The sequence below is a fragment of the Entelurus aequoreus genome, linkage group LG05, assembly GCF_033978785.1.
Source record: "Entelurus aequoreus isolate RoL-2023_Sb linkage group LG05, RoL_Eaeq_v1.1, whole genome shotgun sequence".
Lineage (NCBI taxonomy): Eukaryota > Metazoa > Chordata > Actinopteri > Syngnathiformes > Syngnathidae > Entelurus > Entelurus aequoreus.
Genome location: NC_084735.1, coordinates 52,636,921 through 52,659,253, shown reverse-complemented (window position 1 = coordinate 52,659,253; position 22,333 = coordinate 52,636,921). Strand labels below are relative to the sequence as shown.

General features: G+C 38.6%; 1 protein-coding gene across 5 annotated transcripts in view; it reads left to right on the top strand.

Moving 5' to 3' along the window:
* The window catches only part of dscama (Down syndrome cell adhesion molecule a), a 304,891-nt gene that overhangs the window by 203,510 nt on the left and 79,048 nt on the right, over positions 1–22,333 (top strand). For 3 of the 5 annotated variants that reach the window (XM_062048353.1, XM_062048354.1, XM_062048356.1), the window contains 3 exons: positions 8,492–8,770; positions 11,687–11,806; positions 11,873–12,052. In XM_062048353.1, coding sequence (XP_061904337.1) covers positions 8,492–8,770; positions 11,687–11,806; positions 11,873–12,052 — 579 coding nt within the window. Of the gene's footprint in view, positions 1–8,491; positions 8,771–11,686; positions 12,053–22,333 lie in introns of all 5 variants that reach the window. The other 2 variants (XM_062048352.1, XM_062048351.1) reach the window with 1 other exon arrangement.

Genomic DNA, 22,333 nt, shown 5'->3' with positions numbered 1-22,333 from the left:
CAATCCGATACCAAGTAGTTACAGGATCATACATTGGTCATATTCAAAGTCCTCATGTGTCCAGGGTCATATTTCCTGAGTTTATAAACATAATATGATTTATTTTTAAACGAAAGAAGATGTTGTGATGCCAAAAAATATTAACGTAATCACAGTAGTATCGACTAGATACGCTATTGTACTTGGTATCATTACAGTGGATGTCAGGTGTAGATTCACCATTGGCGTTTGTTTACATTTTGACGCGGGTGAGCTATGGTGTGTAGTGAAGCATGTTTAGCTATTCCTCGTCCTGCAGGGATGATACTTGTAAGAAACATACTTTATTTGTCGCCATGGAGGCGAGGATTAGTGATTTAGAAGTAGCTAAAACACTGCTGACGACGGATGGAAGTTCGCCGCTAGCTAGCTAGCCATGTCATAAAGCACCTCTTCCTGAGGGCGTTTCAGTGTTATAACTTCACCTTTATCGTTAGTTTTTAAGCCAAAATGCGTCCGTTCTCCCTTTTCTGTCTACACACCTTGTCTGCTTGTAAGTACTCTGTGATTGTGCGTTGCCGAACTTGCTCCTCTGATCGTAAATCCAGCAATGTCATAACATGGCGACGACGGGAGAGCGGGGGGGGGGGGACCGGTACATTTTAGAGGTGGTATCGTACCGAATATAATTAATTAGTATCGCGGTACTATACTAATACCGGTATACTGACAACCCTAATTCAAAGTAACAGACAGGAACTGTAAAGATCTGACAGAAGAGAACAAAGCCACGTTATTTTTTCTACGGTGTCCCGACCTTGCTCTTAGATCGAAGTGTCTGTGTGGATGAGGTGCCCCGGTGTTCTGTCGAAATCCGCTGTTTCCTCCAAAAAAGCTACCAGTAGCGTAAAACATTAATTAAAAACAAAAATGTATGCTATACCATTGTTTGTGTCAATGTGAAATTGTTCCCGCTGTATTTGTCTACATGCTTACTGTCTAGAATTATACAATGTAAATTATCTCACAATGTATTTGTCTACATGCTTGCTGGTCAGAAGATACAACGAAAGAGACATCATTTAAAATCACTACTTACACATGAGGCATACAAGGCAGCTGCTTTCGATTAGTATTTTATTTGTGCGCAAATATTTGAAATATTTGAGTTTGTGCGCATGCTCATTTGCATTAGGTAGCAGACATCGATGGGTAGCAGTTGTCGACAGAACACCGGCAAATATTATTGTCCTAACTCTCCATAACAACATTGTTAGTGCTATTACTCAATCACACACGCTAGATAAAATTTGTGTGTAAGATGGTTGCAAATTCTTAATGACTGCCTACCTGTGTAGAGTGGCTACCTATCAACAAGGTTACAGGACTTTGAATTGAACCATAGTACATGTATATAGACAAAGAGTGACCTTTTCTGAGTGGCTTATTAGCATTTCTACTATTGTGTCAAGATCATGAGGTAGTTTTAGGAATACAATGGAACTCACCGTCGCATCAGCCGCATATACTGTATGCCTCGGCACTAAACGGGGGGGACGAAACAAGACGGACAGGAAATGTAGGTGGACAACAGGAAACAACAACAATAAAAGTAGAATGTGACAGGACTGAGTTAAAGACATTGTTTGCAGCAGACAGATGGCTGCCCAGAGGGCGCTTGCATTCGAACAAGCTGCATGACTAAATCGCGCCCTCTTCAAGATCCAACCAGGTGAAAGGATGCCAGGTTACAAAAGCAGTGTTCAACAGCATTAGAAAACACCATAGCATAGGTTTTTGAATCACTTCTAATTGTGACATAAAGTTACCGATAACCAATGGGAAAAAAATGCTTCGTTGAGGCAAGATTAGCTGTACCCTGCCGTAGGTGGATTAGGGTGAGCAAATCAAGAGTTCCTTTTCTCCTATGTGCCGTGCTGTAACCTTAAAATTTGCCTTAAAGGCCTACTGAAATGACATTTTTTTATTTAAACGGGGATAGCAGATCCATTTTATGTGTCATACTTGATCATTTCCCGATATTGCCATATTTTTGCTGAAATAATTTAGTATAGAACAACGACGATAAAGTTCGCAGCTTTTGGTCTCTGATAAAAAAAAAGCCTTGCCCCTACCGGAAGTAGCGTGACGGAGTCAGTTGTTCGCCTCCTCATATTTTCCTATTGTTTTCAATGCAGCTAGAGCGATTCGGACCGAGAAAGCGACGATTACCCCATTAATTTGAGCGAGGATGAAAGATTCGTGGATGAGGAACGTTAGAGTGACGGATTAGAATGCAGTGCAAGACATATCTTTTTTCGCTCTGACCGTAACTTAGGTACAAGCTGGCTCATTGGATTCCACACTCTCTCCTTTTTCTATTGTGGATCACGGATTTGTATTTTAATGCACCTCGGATACTATATCCTCTTGAAAATGAGAGTCGAGAACGCGAAATGGACATTCACAGTGACTTTTATCTCCACGACAATACATCGGCAAAGCTTTTTAGCTACTGAGCTAATGTGATAGCATCTGGCTCAAATGCAGATAGAAACAAAATAAATAAATCTGGAAGGATAGACAGAAGATCAACAATACTATTAAACCATGTACATGTAACTACACGGTTAATAATTCTCAGCCTGGCAAAGCTTAACAATGCTGTTGCTAACGACGCCATTGAAGCTAACTTAGCAACCGGACCTCACAGAGCTATGATAAAAACATTAGCGCTCCACCTACGCCATCTGCTTATCAACACCCGTGCTCACCTGCGTTCCAGCGATCGACGGCGCGACGAAGGACTTCACCCGATCATCCGTGCGGTTGGCGGCTAGCGTCGGCTAGCGCGTCTGCTATCCAAGTAAGTCCTCCTAGTTGTGTTGCTACAGCCAGCCGCTAATACACCGATCCCACCTACAACTTTCTTCTTTGCAGTCTCCATTGTTCATTAAACAAATTGCAAAAGATTCACCAACGCAGATGTCCAGAATACTGTGGAATTATGAGATGAAAACAGAGCTATTTTGTATTGTTTTCAATGGGGTACCGATACTTCTGTTTCACTGGCTACGTCACGCGCAAACGTCATCATACATAGACGTTTTCAACCGAAAGTTTCGCGGGAAATTTAAAATTTCACTTTATAAGTTAACCCGGCCGTATTGGCATGTGTTGCAATGTTAAGATTTCATCATTGATATATAAACTATCAGACTGCGTGGTCGGTAGTAGTGGGTTTCAGTAGGCCTTTAAGCTCACTGTAAACAAACATGACATTGGACCGCGTGGGACTATGTCACTGTTTCAGAGTAAGACATTTCACGTGCTGTTTGCACCAAATGTTCTGCAAACATTCTGCGAAAAGGGAAAAAAAGCATTGTGCTTAAACACATGAAACGCCAGCATCGCTACAACGTGTTTTGAAAGCCTATAAAGACACCTGCTACTAAAAACGCTGCTCCAAAGCCAGCCGCAAAGAAAGTTCCTCTCGCCACGTCGTTTAAAAAGTGCAAGAAGCTTGCGAAGACAAAATGATTTGGGATTTCATCATGAAAATGATGCTGCTGGGCCACCAGCTCTTTACCATCGTTGAAGATACTGACTTTTGTGAGGACACATCTACAGGTACACTGTGTCAAATCCACCTTTGTTTGACTCTTTTGCACAAACTACACACAAATCTAAATTTAAAGAACAATATACAGTACAGGCCAAAAGTTTGGACACACCTTCTCATTCAATGTTTTTTTTTTATTTTCATGATTATTTACATTGTAGATAGTCACCGAAGGCATCAAAACTATGAATGAACACATGTGGAGTTATGTACAAACCCTGTTTCCATATGAGTTGGGAAATTGTGTTAGATGTAAATATAAACGGAATACAATGATTTGCAAATCATTTTCAACCCATATTCAGTTGAATATGCTACAAAGACAACATATTTGATGTTCAAACTGATAAACATTTTTTTTTGTTGCAAATAATCATTAACTTTAGAATTTGATGCCAGCAACACGTGACAAAGAAGTTGGGAAAGGTGGCAATAAATACTGATAAAGTTGAGGAATGCTCATCAAACACTTATTTGGAACATCCCACAGGTGAACAGGCAAATTGGGAACAGGTGTGTGCCATGATTGGGTATAAAAGTAGATTCCATGAAATGCTCAGTCATTCACAAGCAAGGATGGGGCGAGGGTCACCACTTTGTCAACAAATGCGTGAGCAAATTGTTGAACAGTTTAAGAAAAACCTTTCTCAACCAGCTATCGCAAGGAATTTAAGGATTTCACCATCTATGGTCCGTAATATCATCAAAGGGTTCAGAGAATCTGGAGAAATCACTGCACGTAAGCAGCTAAGCCTGTGACCTTCGATCCCTCAGGCTGTACTGCATCAACAAGCGACATCAGTGTGTAAAGGATATCACCACATGGGCTCAGGAACACTTCAGAAACCCACTGTCAGTAACTACAGTTGATCGCTACATCTGTAAGTGCAAATTAAAACTCTCCTATGCAAGGCGAAAACCGTTTATCAACAACACCCAGAAACGCCGTCGGATTGTTTTAGGCGCAAAGTTGAAAAGCCAGCATCTGTGATGGTATGGGGGTGTATTAGTGCCCAAGACATGGGTAACTTACACATCTGTGAAGGCGCCATTAATGCTAAAAGGTACATACAGGTTTTGGAGCTACATATGTTGCCATCCAAGCACCGTTACCATGGACGCCCCTGCTTATTTCAGCAAGACAATGCCAAGCCACGTGTTACATCAACGTGGCTTCATAGTAAAAGAGTGTGGGTACTAGACTGGCCTGCCTGTAGTCCAGACCTGTCTCCCGTTGAAAATGTGTGGCGCATTATGAAGCCTAAAATACCACAACGGAGACCCCCGGACTGTTGAACAACTTAAGCTGTACATCAAGCAAGAATGGGAAAGAATTCCACCTGAAAAGCTTAAAAAAGGTGTCTCTTTAGTTCCCAAACGTTTACTGAGTGTTGTTAAAAGGAAAGGCCATGTAACACAGTGGTGAACATGCCCTTTCCCAACTACTGTGGCACGTGTTGCAGCCATGAGTTAATTATTATTTGCAAAAAAAAAATTAAGTTTATGAGTTTGAACATCAAATATATTGTCTTTGTAGTGCATTCAATTGAATATGGGTTGAAAAGGATTTGCAAATCATTGTATTCCGTTTATATTTACATCTAACACAATTTCCCAACTCATATGGAAACAGGGTTTGTACTTAACAACAAATGGTGAAATAACTGAAAACATGTTTTACATTCTAGTTTCTTCAAAATAGCCACCCTTTGCTCTGATTACTGCTTTGCACACTCTTGGCATTCTCTCGATGAACTTCAAGAGGTAGTCACTTGAAAGGGTTTTTATTTCGCAGGTGTCATAGTTTTGATGCCTTCAGTGACTATCTACAATGTCAATAGTCATGAAAATAAAGAAAACACATTGAAATGTCCAAACTTTTGGCCTATACTGTATACACATAACTAAGTTGATAAAATGATCAGTATTAGTCTTCAGAGGCAGGATTTTATCAGCTTGAGAAACAGTACTTTGTTTCACTAATTATTTGTTCAGTCTGTTCTCTTAAACCACTATTGGTAACATGTGCTATCTTATATTTTTTGAGTTTAAAATAAAATGCACCTTTAAAGTCAAGCACAAAGCCACATTGGGTTCATTTTAGGACATTCAATGGGTTCTCATGGGTTGAACGCAAAAAAACAACGTGGTCAAAAGCCCCTTCACTGATAGCAAAGCACCATCTCCATCATCCCAGCCAGTTTATCTGAGCTCATCAGCATATTTTCTGCTACTGAGCAGAGTCAGATGATGATAACCTCGCACGGCTCTCTTTCTCCAGTGACGCTGCATAATTTGAAATCGTAGGATACACAGCCCCCTCCCTATCTCATTCACGTTTCCCTCTCTCACGCTCTCTGGCGCGTCTTGACGTGCTAACGAGTGTGCGAGCGTGGAATCACACAGCATAGACAACGCAGCGCCACCTAATTTGCTTCTCAGCTGCTTAGCATTCCACCGCTGCAGAGAGGGAGTCCCCAGGAGCCCATTATGCCTATTTTGTTGTGAATTAAATAAGCGTTGAAGTGCCGCTTATTCCAATGTTATTTGAAATCATTAATTTTCATCTGGTACCCACAATGGCTACAGTGTCCCCCGAGAGTATAAGAGAGTGAGAGAAAATGTTTGGTGCATGCTGCAAACGAGAAAACCAGCTGCTTCAGATGATTGATCTTGTGTCGTGATCTCGGCTTGAAAGGCTTGCTCGAAAAGGAAATATCCAAAATATTGTAAATAGTATTTTTCTGTGCATGTACAAGGTCTACTTGGATAGTCTTGGTATGACAGCAGTTACCATAGACGTGAAATCGTAAATATTAGAGCACACCTGGGCCAATTAAGGCCAGGGGCCACATGCGGCCCGTTAAGCTTTTCAATTTGGCCCGCCGGACATTACAAAATCATTTTTTTAGACCTTTAACATCAAAACTGTAGCTGCCATTATGATGTGCAGTGATGTTTTCAAATGACCGTAAGTCTTGAATTGTACAAAGTATTTCAATGGTTGGAATCTGCGCTTTTGCATGATATTCTAGTTACTATGGTAATCTAAGTCACAGCAGCTCAGACGAGGCACCAAGCAGTGTGGGTGGGGAGCGTTTCCACAGAGTGTTTCCAGAGTGTTTCCAGAGCGAACCCTTCGCGTTCATATTTTTCTGTGTTTGTTGCATTTGTGTTGCGTTTCGCTTGATTGTAAAATATGTCAATCAAGACGTGGTGTGACGTTCATATGTTGTCAATATTCAGTGTTTTATCGTTCATAGTTAATATTGTAAACCCCACATTCTTTATTTTCATATACATTGTGGGTTTCTCATTCAGTAAAAAAAAAAAAAATTCCATTCCGTTTTTTTAAGGCGGTCTGTCATAACGTTTTTTGCATTCAATCAGACATTATTGTGAGGTTTTGCATTAGTGTTCCTAAAAATAGGACCCATATATATATACACTACCGGCCAAAAGTTTGGACACACCTTCTCATTTAATGCGTTTTCTTTATTTTCATGACTATTTACGTTGTAGATTCTCACTGAAGGCATCAAAACTATGAATGAACATATGTGAAGTTACCTACTTAACAAAAAAAGGTGAAATAACTGAAAACATGCTCTGATTACTGCTTTGCACACTCTTGGCATTCTCTCGATGAGCTTCAAGAGGTAGTCACCTAAAATGGTTTTCACTTCACAGGTGTGCTTGAATATATATATATATATATATATATATATATATATATATATATATATATATATATATATATATATATATATATATATATATATATATATATATATATATATATATATATATATATATATGTGTGCTTGAATATATATATATATATATATGTGCTTGAATATATATTAATTAGATTATCCAAAAAAATAGTGCTCGATACCGTGGTAGAGCGTAATATGTATGTGTGGGAAAAAAAATCACAAGACTATTTAATCTCTACAGGCCTGTTTCATGAGGGGTTTCCTCAATTCTCAGGAGATTTTAATCTCCTGAGGATTGAGGAAACCCCTCATGTAGAGATGAAATAGTCTTGTGATTTTTTTTCCCACACATACATATATATATACTGTATATATATATATATCAATACAGTCTGCTGATTGTGCGTGCTGCTGGTCCACTAATAGTACTAACCTTTAACAGTTAATTTTACTCATTTTCATTAATTACTAGTTTCTATGTAACTGTTTTTATATTGTTTTACTTTCTTATTTATTCAAGAAAATGTTTTTAATTTATTTATCTTATTTCATTTTATGAATTTTTAAAAAAAGGACCTTATCTTTACCATGCCTGGTTGTCCAAATTAGGCAAAATACTGTGCTAATTCCACGACTGTATATATCGGTATCGGTTGATATCGGTATCGGTAATTAAGAGTTGAACAATATCGGAATATCGGATATCGGCAAAAAAGCCATTATCGGACATCCCGTATTAAAACAGTACAATAATTTAACCATGAGCTCTGAGTATGTGCTTTTACTGCCGTCAAGTGTCTACTTTTAAGTTTATGTGGTATAAAATGAGTAAATCATCAATACAGTATTTTATTTTCAATTCTTTGTTGAAATTTTTAAGGTTACAAAGATTACCAGAACTTAAAACAATAATAACAAATTCATTAAATCACAAGTTGATTCAATGTTATTTGAAAAACAAAATGTGTCTCAAAACATTGCAACTTTTGCCCCAACTATTCTAAAAAGCTGCCACAAATTCAGGCATTTTAGGCCACAACAATTACAAAACAAAAAAAGATTGTGCATGTGCGTTATGAATTTTGTCATGGAGGCCGAGCGTCAGCCACTGTCTTTTTGGAAAATGGCACCTTCAAACCCTTTAACAAGAAATTGCATTTGGTTTTCACAGTCCCACCGACCATCCACCCATTTGAGTTCCCTCGCTTTTCCATCGGCCAGAGAGTCTTCATCCCTTGTGTGGTTATGTCTGGTGACCAACCAGTCTTCATCACCTGGCAGAAGGATAGGCGGCCGATACCAGCCAGCCTCGGTGTCACTATTGACAACATCGACTTTACCAGTTCTCTGCGGATCTCCAATCTCACTTTGATGCACAACGGCAACTACACATGCATCGCACGCAACCAAGCTGCAGCCGTGGAGCATCAAAGTCAGCTCATCGTCCGAGGTAAGCAAAATGCGGCGCATTTAGTCAAAAACGTATTGCATAGAATTAAACGGAGGAGCTGTAGTGACACATTCACTGGAAAATTCTAAAAAAAAAAACAGTAGGAGTGTTACAGTTGGTTAAGTTGGGACCTCGATTTTAAGGTCCTGGTTGGCAATGCATTGCAGTGCGACTGCTTTCAAATGGACGGTAAAATGGGACAATATTAAATAAAGAAAAATCCTTGAATAATTACATACATGTGCCAGTAACTAATTATATTTGGAATTAAATACATAAATATGTATTTAATGTAAGATTACATTATTTAAGCAATATTTAATACATTATTTCAATAGTTAATCATTTATCTAATCATTGAATTATTTAGTAATTGACTTAGTTCATGATTTAATTAATTATTTCACGGTTTATCCTTAATATTTCAGGATTTAATTAACTATTTCAGGATAGGCTCCAGCACCCTCACGACCCTGAGGGGCAAAAGTGGTATAACATGGATGGATGGATGATTTAATGATCTGTCAAACTCACCCATCAAAGTCAGTGGGCGGGGCTTACACAAATATAGACCATTGCTTTGGTTTGAAGCCTAGTACTTTGGGAGTATTTGAAAACACGACTGCTATTGAGGATATAGATACAGTATACTCATACTTTTTGGGGGAGTTAGTGGTAGATGTTGTGGACTTTGTGGAACATATGGAAGCAAGACCGACTGACACAGAGCATGTAGCAGTTAAAGTAGTGGAATTTTAATGACGTTGTCAGCGTTATTTCCGCACATTCAGACCAGGATATCGACTACTACTCCTCCGCTTCTCTGGTCAGTGCTTCGCAGAAAATTGGAAGTGCAGCGTAACTAATCAGGTGTTAGAATCCGCCCACTGATTTGATGGCTGAGTTTGACTATAAATAAATCAGAGGTGTCCGTCTTTGTGGCCCGCAAATGCCTGGATATAATGTGTAAATAAAGTCCCCTATCTTTCTTTCTAAATGTTTTTCGTTTTTTCCATTTTGATAGAAAAAAATGCATTTACTGCATGCCATCGCATATCTTTTCAACTTTATTATTTTCTAACAATCCAACAAATTATACATAAACATATATAAGCAAATGCATAAGTATTTGTGTGATAATATGAGGCGATTATACATTTATACTCATACATAGTCATTGTTATGTGGCCATTTGAGGGCAGCCATAACTTTGATGTGGCCCTCAATAAATACCAGTTGCCACACAGGTTCATGCATGAATAAATCAATCATTAAATAATTAAATTGATCGGGAAGTAACAAAATTAATTGGGGAATATAATAAATCCTAAAATAATGAGTAAATAATTTATTAATTAAACATAATTTTCATTAAATAATTAATGTCAAATTTAGCTAATTATTTGGTTATTTAATTGTGTCCTAATTGACCCGTCATACTTTCGTCTTGTCCACTTGACTTGTCTTTGTTTGTTTACATATTTCAGTGAGAAAGCCTTGTGTTCCCAAAGGACACTTTAGGCTCGTAGACATGATGAACACTTTGTGTTCCTTGGTTTATGTGGACCGTGTGGGAAATCGGTACAACTCTGTACCAACCTGAACGTTCTGTGCCAAATAATCAGATTAGAAACTGTTACACCCCAACCATCCAGAAAAGATTAGTAGGGATGTAATGGTATCAAATTCTCCCAGTACAATATTATCACGGTGTTAAGGCCATGGTGCGGTATTATTGTGATACATACCCTCCCCCAAAATAAAAATAAAAAGATTTAAAAATGTTATAGTGTGTAAAATGAAGCAGGAATTTTTAGGATAACACACTTACTGCAATTGAACACAAATATAATGCTAATCATATTTATTACCACAAACATCTATTTTTAAGTGCAAAGAATTGTGCAGGAACATCCAGTTTCAGTAAAAAATAAAATAAAACCTCACAGTTAAGTGTCTTTAAAGTGACAATATAAACATCCAGTATAACATGTGTAATGTTCACTTTAGTGTCCTTCAACTTTTCTTTTATAAGATCCAGTGTCCTCCACAGTGGACATGTTTTATATCAGTCTGGAAAATGCTGTTTCTCAGAAAAGTTAACAACAGTAGAACTTTTAATAATGTAAATACCTCATAATCTGATGTTTAGCTTTGCTGACTTCAAATATATTTTCTGGGTGACAGTTTTTGAGGTGGCCGCCCGAGGCCTTTGAAACCAAAATACCGCGGTATCTACCGTATTTTTCGGACTATAAGTCGCAGTTTTTTTCATAGTTTGGCCGGGGGTGCGATTTATACTCAGGAGCGACTTATGTGTGAAATTATTAACACATTACCGTAAAATATCAAATAATATTATTTAGCTCATTCACGTAAGAGACTAGACGTATAAGATTTCATGGGATTTAGCGATTAGGAGTGACAGATTGTTTGGTAAACGTATAGCATGTTCTATATGTTATAGTTATTTGAATGACTCTTACCATAATATGTTACGTTAACATACCAGGCACGTTCTCAGTTGGTTATTTATGCGTCATATAACGTACACTTATTCAGCCTGTTGTTCACTATTCTTTATTTATTTTAAATTGCCTTTCAAATGTCTATTCTTGGTGTTGGGTTTTATCAAATAATTTTCCCAAAAAATGCGACTTATACTCCAGTGTGATTTATATATGTTTTTTTTCCTTCTTTATTATGCATTTTCGGCCGGTGCGACTTATACTCCGGAGCGACTTATACTCCGAAAAATGCGGTACAATACCTTTACACCCCTATCAATTAGGTTTCTTATCGATTGTCTCTCTTTTGCACAAGTACAATTCCAATTCCTAGGCGAAAGACAAAAAGGTTCGGGACGTGGTGTTGTTAAACAGAAGAAGTAGCAAAATGTTTTTGTTTGACTTGCAGTTCCTCCTAAATTTGTGGTGCAACCAAAGGACCAGGATGGCATTTATGGCAAAGCTGTGATTCTGAACTGCTCAGCTGAAGGCTATCCTGTTCCTACCATCCAATGGGAGTACTCCAAAGGTAAAGACACAAATGACAAAGGTATTGAGTGCTTAGTTAATCACAATAATGTTTGTTCACACAAAGGTGCCGGGGTCCCTCAGTTCAAACCCATTGCCCTCAACTCAGGCTTTCGAATTGAGGTGCTGGTCAATGGCTCCTTGCTCATCAAACATGTGCTGGAAGAAGACAGTGGATTCTACCTTTGTCGGGTCAGCAACGACGTTGGGGCTGATGTCAGCAAGTCCATGTACCTTAATGTTAAAAGTAAGTCCTGTGTGTCATCTTTTCTGTCTAGGAATGTGACCTCAAACTATTACTGTGTGAATGCTTAACAGCTTGTATTGTATTCAGCTGTATCAATAATCAAGGTGGCTGTGTCGGGTTTTAGTCCTTCTTAGGAGATTCAATGATTTGACCTCTTAACAAGAAAAAAACTATTCTGGTTAGGGCATGTCTCTACCTTACAGGATAAATACTTTGTATCCGTGGGACGGTTTATGAAAAAAATTGGAACCTGACACAGTTCGGAGCTTGTGTTTTGTTCGTATCATGGGTGCAGATTTCAGATTCAGATATGCCTGTCATAGTGATACCGTTCATTCCCCCCAACTTTTGCCACATAAGATGACATGTTTGATGTTCCATCGTTTAGACTAATTTACATTGAGTCACATAGAGTCCGGCGTTTGCATACTACGCCAAAAGTGAGTTCAAGGTGTACACGAATGACGGGATATTAATTGGGGGACTAAACAGTAACTGTTAGCTGCGCCTGTGCCTATAGAATTTTACTATGATAACTACTACTACTAAGGGGAAATACAATACTATAAATGTATAACTGCGTAATTCTACAACATCTTGTTTGTGGACAAGCAGCGATACAGCCAGAGAAGCACGGTCAATCGCTTTATTAATTTGGCTAACAACATAAATTCAATTGGCCGCCACATCTCGTAGTTCCAGTTGCTCTCGTCGACTACAGCTGATGCTTCGCTCCCTCTCTGATGCTACAAATCACATGACAACAAGTACCGCCTTTTAAAGGGACACACTCATGCACGCTGAACTCATGAAACATTTCTCAATGATATACAGGACTACAACCAATTACTTCTATATTATTATTAATGGTACTTCTGTCATTTAAAATGTAAAAACTCGGGCAACAACAATGTACACCGAACCGAAAACCGTTTCACAAAACCGTGATGAGATCCGAACCATGGTTTTTGTGAAATGTTCTTGTCGCTTCGGACAAGAGCTGTCCTATCTAGTCTTCGAGCAAAACCTGATGAAGCCTGCTTGAATAAAAGACAAAAGACCTTTTAAGGCAATCTCAACAGTTCAGATGTGATCGATTCATTGCCTTGTGAATCCAACTAACTGAAAAATAAAGGTGAATGTGACTCTTCTCATCCAAACACCCCAATTTCCCAGTTTTCTCTGCATTCCAAAAAAACTTCCAGTCATTTTTCGACACTTATCTCAACCCATTCAAATATTCCAGCTCGTTCTGTACGATATGTCAAAGTAGGACATAAAAATATCTATTGTAGGATATAACTCTGTATCGTGTTGTGTGTATTGTTTATATCATTTTAAAGTTTGGGCTGCGACTAATGTAACTGCAGCAACACTGCTACGTTGCAAATGTTTTCCTCAAAATAACTTTATGTCGAGAGCCAGCAATATTGTCGCAGAGACCTAAAGCACAATAGAAGCCAAACAACAAAACTTACAAAGGAATTGGTGCCAACAAGAGAGCGTAGGAATTTTTTTTTTTTTAAACATAAAATTGCAGTATTTTTTATGTAGTACTGTTAGGGTTATCTAGCCGTAATTATTTATCCAAGTTAAAAAATAAGTATAAAGTTAAAAATTATTGGCGGCCTTTTTAAAAAAAATGTATTAAGCGTCTCGTTAACGATAACAAATGTTTGTGGATTCATTTTTATAATCGACGTCAATTATGTCGATTAATCGTTGCAACTATATATTACCTGTATATATTGCCGAGGTTGCTGTTGTTTGTCCGTTAAACAGTGCTCAATACCGGTCAGGAAAAAACAGGAAAAAACTCCCCTGAAGAGCAGGGAAACCCGTGAAACAGACCTGTAGGGATGAAATAGCCTCTGTGTGTTTTTTTCCTGACCTAAGGATTACCTGTATATATATAATTTTAAAATAAACATATATCGTTTTTGAAATATATAATTACCTGTATCGGGATATTTAGTTTTGTCCATATCACACAGCAATAATTCCAGTATCAAAACATTCAGGCTAACAATTTTCCAAAAATTCCCGAATTTCCTGACAGTCCGCATTTTCAGTTCATGTGGACTCTCAGCATTCAAACACAGTTTCTGCAAACATATCTTTGCCTTGCCTCCAGTTGACTTCTCATTATCCTAATTACAGGTAACAGTTTGAGAAAAAGGTGATTTCTATGTTCAGTGATTCAGTGACTATCAGGCCACAAGCATGCTGCTGTCGGTGCCAGTGTGTGCTTTCTGCCTCACTGAATCCCACAAAAGAAACACACACGAGCATCATATCTCTGGCTGAAAGTACAGCATTTGTGTGGACAAGGATTTACCTCCCCTCCATTAGGCTCTGGTTTCTGCATGCAGCCAAGAGTTGCAATGTGGAAAACGTTGCCGAAGTGAGGGAATATGGCGTTATATTTGTGTCTTAATGTTGAGGTCGCAAAGTCAGATATTGAGAACAGAAAAATAAATTAAACTCACGCAACAAAAGTTGAGCGAATATAAATGTATTTTGTGCACAATAAAAGTGTTTGCTTATTTGCTATTATCCATATCAACACTCAATTGTTAGCGCCGACTCTCTTCTGCTCTCTGAACCTCACCGTTCTGTGCGTTCAACTTTTTTTTCTACACTCACTCAGAGTTCTGCTCTGTGCTTGTGCAAGTTTAGACACATAGTGTTATACTTGTTACACAAAGGCAACCAATCAGAGAACTGGACAAATGTATGTATATATATATATACTGTATATATGTCTTAATTAGATTATCCAAAAAAATAGTGCTCGATACCGTGGTAGAGCGTAATATGTATGTGTGGGGGAAAAAATAACAAGACTATTTCATCTCTACAGGCCTGTTTCATGAGGGGTTTTCCTCCATCCTCATCTCCTGAGGATGGAGGAAAACCCCTCATGAAACAGGCCTGTCCTCATCTCCTGATGATTGAGGAAAACCCCTCATGAAACAGGCCTGTAGAGATGAAATAGTCTTGTGATCTTTTCCCCCACACATACATATACTGTATATATATATATATATATGTACAGTAGGGCTGTGAATCTTTGGGTGTCCCACAATTCGATTCAATATCGATTCTTGGGGTCACGATTCGATTCAAAATCGATTTTTTTTTTTTCAATTCAACACGATTCTCGATTCAAAAACGATTTTTTTCCCGATTCAAAACGATTCTCTATTCATTCAATACATAGGATTTCAGCAAGATCTACCCCAGTCTGCTGACATGCAAGCAGAGTAGTAGATTTTTGTAAAAAGCTTTTATAATTGTAAAGGACAATGTTTTATGAACTGATTGCAATAATGTAAATTTGTTTTAACTATTAAAGGAACCAAAAATATGACTTATTTTATCTTTGTGAAAATATTGGACACAGTGTGTTGTCAAGCTTATGAGATGCGACGCAAGTGTAAGCCACTGTGACACTATTGTTCTTTTTTTTTTTTTTTTTTATAAATGTCTAATGGTAATGTCAATGAGGGATTTTTAATCACTGCTATGTTGAAATTGTAACTAATATTGATACTGTTGTTGGTAATATTCATTTTTGTTTCACTACTTTTGTTTTGTTCTGTGTCGTGTTTGTGTCTCCTCTCAAGTGCTCTGTTTATTGCAGTTCTGAGTGTTGCTGGGTCGGGTTTGGTTTTGGAATTGGATTGCATTGTTATTGTATTGCTGTGTATTGTTTTGTTGGATTGATTAATTTAAAAAAAAATAAAATAAAAAATAAAATGTTAAAAATAAATACATTTTTTAAAAATCGATTTTTTAAAAATGAGAATCGATTCTGAATCGCACAACGTGAGAATTGTGATTCGAATTTGAATCGATTTTTTTCCACACCCCTAATGTACAGTATGTGTTATTGTCTTTCACAGTAATTGTGAGAGATAGATAGGGAAAATCCCCCCGCTCCCCCCAAAAAAAGTGCAGTTCCCCTCTAAGTGCATGGAATAGATTAATTGGATTGATATTAGATTTGTATTTTTTTGTCTGACCTTTTGCAACGGTTTTTACCAAAAACTGGAGGCACCACTGTACTTTAATTTGAGCAAAAGCTGTTAATTTGTGTGTGTGTGTGTGTGTGTGTGTGTGTGTGTGTGTGTGTGTGTGTGTGTGTGTGTGTGTGTGTGTGTGTGTGTGTGTGTGTGTGTGTGTGTGTGTGTGTGTGTGTGTGTGTGTGTGTGTGTGTGTGTGCGCGTGTGCATGTGTGTGTGAACTGCAACCAGGCCATTGGGTTTTGGCTCTTTTTTTTTTGATCAAGCACTGCTAGATGAGGCTTAGCCCCCTTGGCTCTTATCAAGTCACAGCAGAGTACTCCCTAATGAGCTCCTCGCTCTGTCTGCCAGCCAAACAACAGTCGAGCATCCTCCCTTGACCCCTCCCTGAAAAAATATAATAATTGTATGTGTAGATTGTTCTATCACAAACGTGTTACAATGATTCAAAATCAAATAACAAACGCATGTTTTAATATTCATGACTATATAACAGTTGTAGCAGATTTGGATTATTTAGACTTTTTGCATTCTTTTTTGGTCATTGCAGCATTGCTAAAACAACATCGTGGTGACTTGCAAAGGCCTGTATATTATTAAGAATGTGTTTGCGTGTGGGTGTGTTTGTGTGTGTGTGTGCACATGTGTCAGCGGTCCCTCTGGTGCAATCTGTGCAGCTCTTGGGGAGGCAGGCTGTTGTTGTGATACTTGTGTTTGTCCTGATCTGCGCCCCCATTGCTCTCTATAGTAATCAGTCTTCTTGGGACCCCTGGGGAGCCACACCTCATATTCCCCTATGTGTGTTTGTGTGTGCGTGTATGTACATGTTTGGGTAAGTCTGCAGAGGGACAGCTTGTTCACCCCAAAAGCCTTCTTTTTTTGCTAAAAACATTGAGCGGTTGGGCCCAGTTTGCTTTTGGTTCCAATTAAGAATGAACCGATCTGATATTGATCTCGTATAGCAGCAAAAAGAAACAAGTATCGCATCTAAACACTCCGATACAAGCAGTCTTGCAGCGCGTTTACTTGTGCAAAGCTGGGCAGCTAGTTAACATCTAAATGTCCTTAAATATGCACACAAGTTTGGTCTTTACGAAAGGTAAACATGGTAGGCTTTTTGCTACTAAGAGCTAGCAGCTACACAACAGCTAAGCACACAATAGCACACATGCTAGACATACATAATACGTGTAATTCATAGAACAACATTGCAGTCTAAAACAGCACATTTGTCAATATACTGTAAACGAGTATCAAATAATTATAGTTGCAAATTACTATCGACAAGGTAGAAGCATCTTTGAAAGTAACACAGGTGTTCGCATCATCCAATTTACTGAGCTTAATTCAATGAAATGTTGTGGCCATGAGGTGTTGCCAAAATGAATTACCACTCCAATTTAAAGACAGCATAAGTAGAGGTAAATTATTATTATTATTTGGTAATATTGTTATTAATATTATTGTGTTACTTTTATGATTTTAGTGTAATAATTCATAATAATAATGCAATAATGTGGCCTAGTGGCCTAGTGGTTAGAGTGTCCGCCCTGAGATCGGTAGGTTGTGAGTTCAAACCCCGACCGAGTCATACCAAAGATTATAAAAATGGGACCCATTACCTCCCTGCATGGCACTCAGCATCAAGGGTTGGAATTGGGGGTTAAATCACCAAAAATGATTCCCGGGCGTGGCCACCGCTGCTGCCCACTGCTCCCCTCACCTCCCAGGGGTGATCAAGGGTGATGGGTCAAATGCAGAGGACAAATTTCTCCACACCTAGTGTGTGTGACAATCATTGGTACTTTAACTTTAACTTTTTTAATGAATATTAATATGTGTTATGACGATGAGGTGGCGACCTCTCCAGGGTGTACCCAGCACCCCCTGCATCCCCGAAAGGGATAAGCGGTAGAAAATGGATGGATGGATGGATGACTGTTTAATTTTTTAAAAATTAATTGAAAATGGCTGGACAGGACAAGTTAAAAAAAGACAACATAAGTCTTTCATAGGGTTAGTATTTTTCATACTTTTCATTGTTCTGAGTAATTTCCCTCGATTAAGCCTTTTGTAACATTCCAAAATAACAAAAGTAGGTACAGTACTATGATTCGTGTTGATATCGAATCCAATTTGTATCACTTTTGGCCAATACTCAAGGCTCCATTATTGGTATCGTATCGGAAGTGAAAACGTTGTATCAGGATATTTGCAGTATTTAACAGTGGTACAGAATATTATGTACACACTGTACTGTGTTTATGTTGTTTATCCAGGACAGCTGGCACAGTTTGAGCAGCCACTTAAGAGGCTTAGGAAGCCAATTAGAGAAGCACGCAAGCTGACGCATGCTAAAGTCATCACGTGATGAATAGTATGATCTTCGCTTTGTATTATTGGCTGCCCAAGTCTGACTTTATGAGTAAACAAACTCTGTAGAATCTGTTGTAGGGTACTTTTAATGAGATGCACCCAGGTGTATAAGTGGGTGAAGGTCATGTGACACAGGTGAGCAAACAAAGCTGGAAGGCACACACAGTTGTGCACATATAGATACAATGCAGCTATTATAAAAGAAGAATGGGCCGGTAGCTTCATGTCATGGTTCAGATAGTTCCCGACTCTTCTTAGCTATTGAGGTGGATTCTCCTGTAAATGAATTGCTGCTATAGCGATGTCTTAGCTTGGCACTTTCATTGTTGTGAGTGCTTGTCCTGGGCTAATATGGCATCATCATGCATAGACTATAACAACAGGACTGGGGTTAACACATTCAAGCATTCCTACTTTGTTTACTTTTCAGCAGCAGCTTGTTATGCAACTAATACATTATTTTGTATGTGCTACTCGTCAAGCGTCCTTACCTGATGGCCAATTTGATACAATGACCGAAGAGATAGTCATTGATTTTAGGAGACACAGAGGGGGAAATGCTCTGTTTGTAGTAAATGGAGAATGTTTGGAGACCGTGGCCTCCTTTAAATTCCTGGGAATTACATGTGGCCTCCTTTAAATTCCTGGGAATTACATCACGGAGGACTTCACATGGACTGTCAATACTTTAGCACTGGTCAAAAATCCACAGCAGAGACTCCACTTCCTTGGTGTGCTGCGGCCTAACCAACTTGAGGAGAAACTGCAGGTATATTTTTATCGGCCCACCATAGAGCCAGTGCTGATGTACTCTGCTCTGCTGCAGACAGGAAGGATCTGCAGAGGGTGACCAGGACAGCGGAGAAGATTATCGGCCACCCTCTGCCCTCCCTAGAGGACGTTGCTCGATCTCGCTGCCTCAGCAGAGCAAAGGAAAATCCTGGCAGACAGCTCTCACCTCGGCTAGCACTTCTTCAACCTGCTGCCTTCAAGGAATAGATTTTGGTCACACTAGAGTAGGACAAACAGAGTTAAAGACTTTTTTTTACCCGTGGGCCATTAAGATATTGAATCTGTCCCAATATAGCTTACACCAGTGGTCCCCAACCACCGGTTCAGGGCTGTGACGCATTTGTTCCTGGGCCACACAGAAACATTAAATAGTTTATAAACGACTGCATTTTCCCAGACTTAACCTTTTTGCCTGTTTCAGTGGAGTAGACACACCAATAAGCTTGTTAATAGATGTGCAATAAAACTTCTGATAGGAAGTCACCATTTGTTATATATTTTTTACAAGGGACAATTCACATTAATGAACATATAAAATGTAAATGTGCCATATTGTTGCCAAAGGCTCATTCCCATCTGCAGTCCCCAGCAGGTTGATGGTATATACAGCAAGGTCCATGAAAAGTTAAGTTAGACAGCACCAACATCAGACATAAAGTGTACAATAAGATATAAAGACTTAGCTATAATGATATAAATAAAATAAAATAGAGACCCATATAAAACTGTAGGTTACTGCATATCCTCAGCTCAGTACAGATTAAGAATGAAGTCACCATAGTAGTCAAAGTGCATAAGCAGATGGAGAAGTGCTGAATTGCAAGTGTGCTAAATTGTTGCTTATAATAAGTGTGCTGAAGGAAGAAAACACACATCTCCCTTGGCCTAGTAAGTTAAAGTGCTGGTATTATTGCACAAAGCCCTATTGCATAAGTACTTAGCATTAACATATGTGTTTACACACAGAAAGTTGCACCAAAAAAAAGCATACATAAATGTATCTGTGTATGAAATATTGCACAAAATATGAATACATAACTTTTAGAATAAAAATCCTTAGAAATAGAAATCAACTGGAACTAATGGCAGGTATAAATATTTGTATTATATATTTATGTCCTTGACGATGCACATTATATACGTTTGACAAAAAATAAGCCCACAAGCCAGCAAATATTTGTAAAATAAAACAAAAGTCTTGGAAAACAAAGGGGAAAAGGCCAGGGCTCCCACTAACTGCTTGCACAACTGCTTGCATTTCGAAAAGGGATTTCTTCCCGGAAGTGAAAGCAGTGGTGGTTAACCAAGCTGAAACTGCCTGTACAGCAAGCAGTGAGTATACAAGGGGCCTATACATTCCTGCAAAAAGCAGATATGAATGGAATAGATCCTTATACTTCACAACAAAAAAAATAGTTTTGTCGAGTGATAAAGAATTATTCGTTGGTGCAGTTCCCAAACATATCGAACTACCGTGTGCTCCAGATATCATTCTACACAATAAAACAGATAAAAACTTGGAGAAGCATGATGGTCTACAACTTTTTTGTGTGTGGGTGGGTCAAGGAAATTGGTATCAAGACTCTCCCGGATAAATATGCATCGTTTTTGCTCGGTTAAGGCTGCATTTAATGACTAAACTTCACGTCTACTGCCATGTTTGTTGCCTGCCCTTGCTGTTGCACGCGCCGTTTACAAGTACGCGTGTTTTCCCCCCGTCTTTATCAAAATACTGTATAACTATAGATGTCAACTTTGTGTATGTGCTAAAAGCTTCATTTATGATTGTGGCATTTGGTAAAAGCTTAACTCTTTTAGGTTTTGCTCACATTTGATTCCTTTTATTTAGACTTGCTGTGTTGGTGCTTTACGAAACACTCGTACCAAAAATAAAAATATGTCTCAGGAAAAACTAATAATATCAAGATAATACTTAAATGGGAAACACTAAATGTTAAAAGTTTATAAAACAAACTTTTAACTGAGTGGTCACTGCAAACGGCATTCTTTGTGCTGGAGTGTGTGCTACTTTTGTTGTATTTTTTCATAAAATCTTGCACTCTTCTGCCGTTCTTGATTACCTCTCGAGGAACTCTGAAGAAACAGTTATCATTTTCACGATTTAAACGGTTCGTACACCTGAAAACAGCGCATGCATAGGGCATTTTTCTTTGAGAAAGGCTAAATTGTGCCTAGTACCCATTGAGAACAGAACTTGACCACCATGCGTATTCAATTGTATTTTCCAAGCACTTATTTTTGCCTTTTTCATCTGCCACATGTTAAAGGCCGGTCTATGAAAATAATACCTACCCTACATTCAACCGGTACCTGGTGCAAAAAAGGTTGGGGACCCTTTGCTTACACTGTTTTTAACTGTTGCTGTCACGGCGCATGCGCAGTCCCGCATGCATTTAGCTGCGAGCACGGCCGTTGGAGGCGCGCCGGGACACGCCTCTGCTCGCTCTTCCCGCATCTCGGCTGCAAGCAATCTGTATCAGCGCACCTGGGACTAATGAGAGCAGGCAGCATAAAGGCCAGCGGATCCGTAGATCCAGAACGTAATCTTCTATTGGAGTACCCAGTCTGCCTTCGTTCCCGTGTTGACGAGCTGTGCGTCTCGTCATTTCCTTGTTCCTTTGCTTCCCGGACTGCTTCTTGGATCTTGACCTCCCGCTTGGACACGGACCTTTTGACACCTCGCTATCGCCCTGACTACCTGCCTGCTCACGGACATACTAGCCTGCCCAGCTCCTTTTGGACTTGCCTCTTGCTCAACACTCTGGTAACATTCAGCAATTAATTCCTACACATAGTCTTACACCATACACACTTTTGGACCTAGTCACACTCCATACCCTTGTTTAGATTATATTATTATTGTTTGATTATTATATATATATATATATATATATATATATATATATATATATATATATATATATATATATATATATATATATATATATATATATATATATATTGTGCATATATATATAATAAATCATAGAGCTACTATACCCCCTTGTGGTCTGTGCCGTCTACACTCCCTCCCAAACATAACAGTTGCACTGCTGTTCGTATT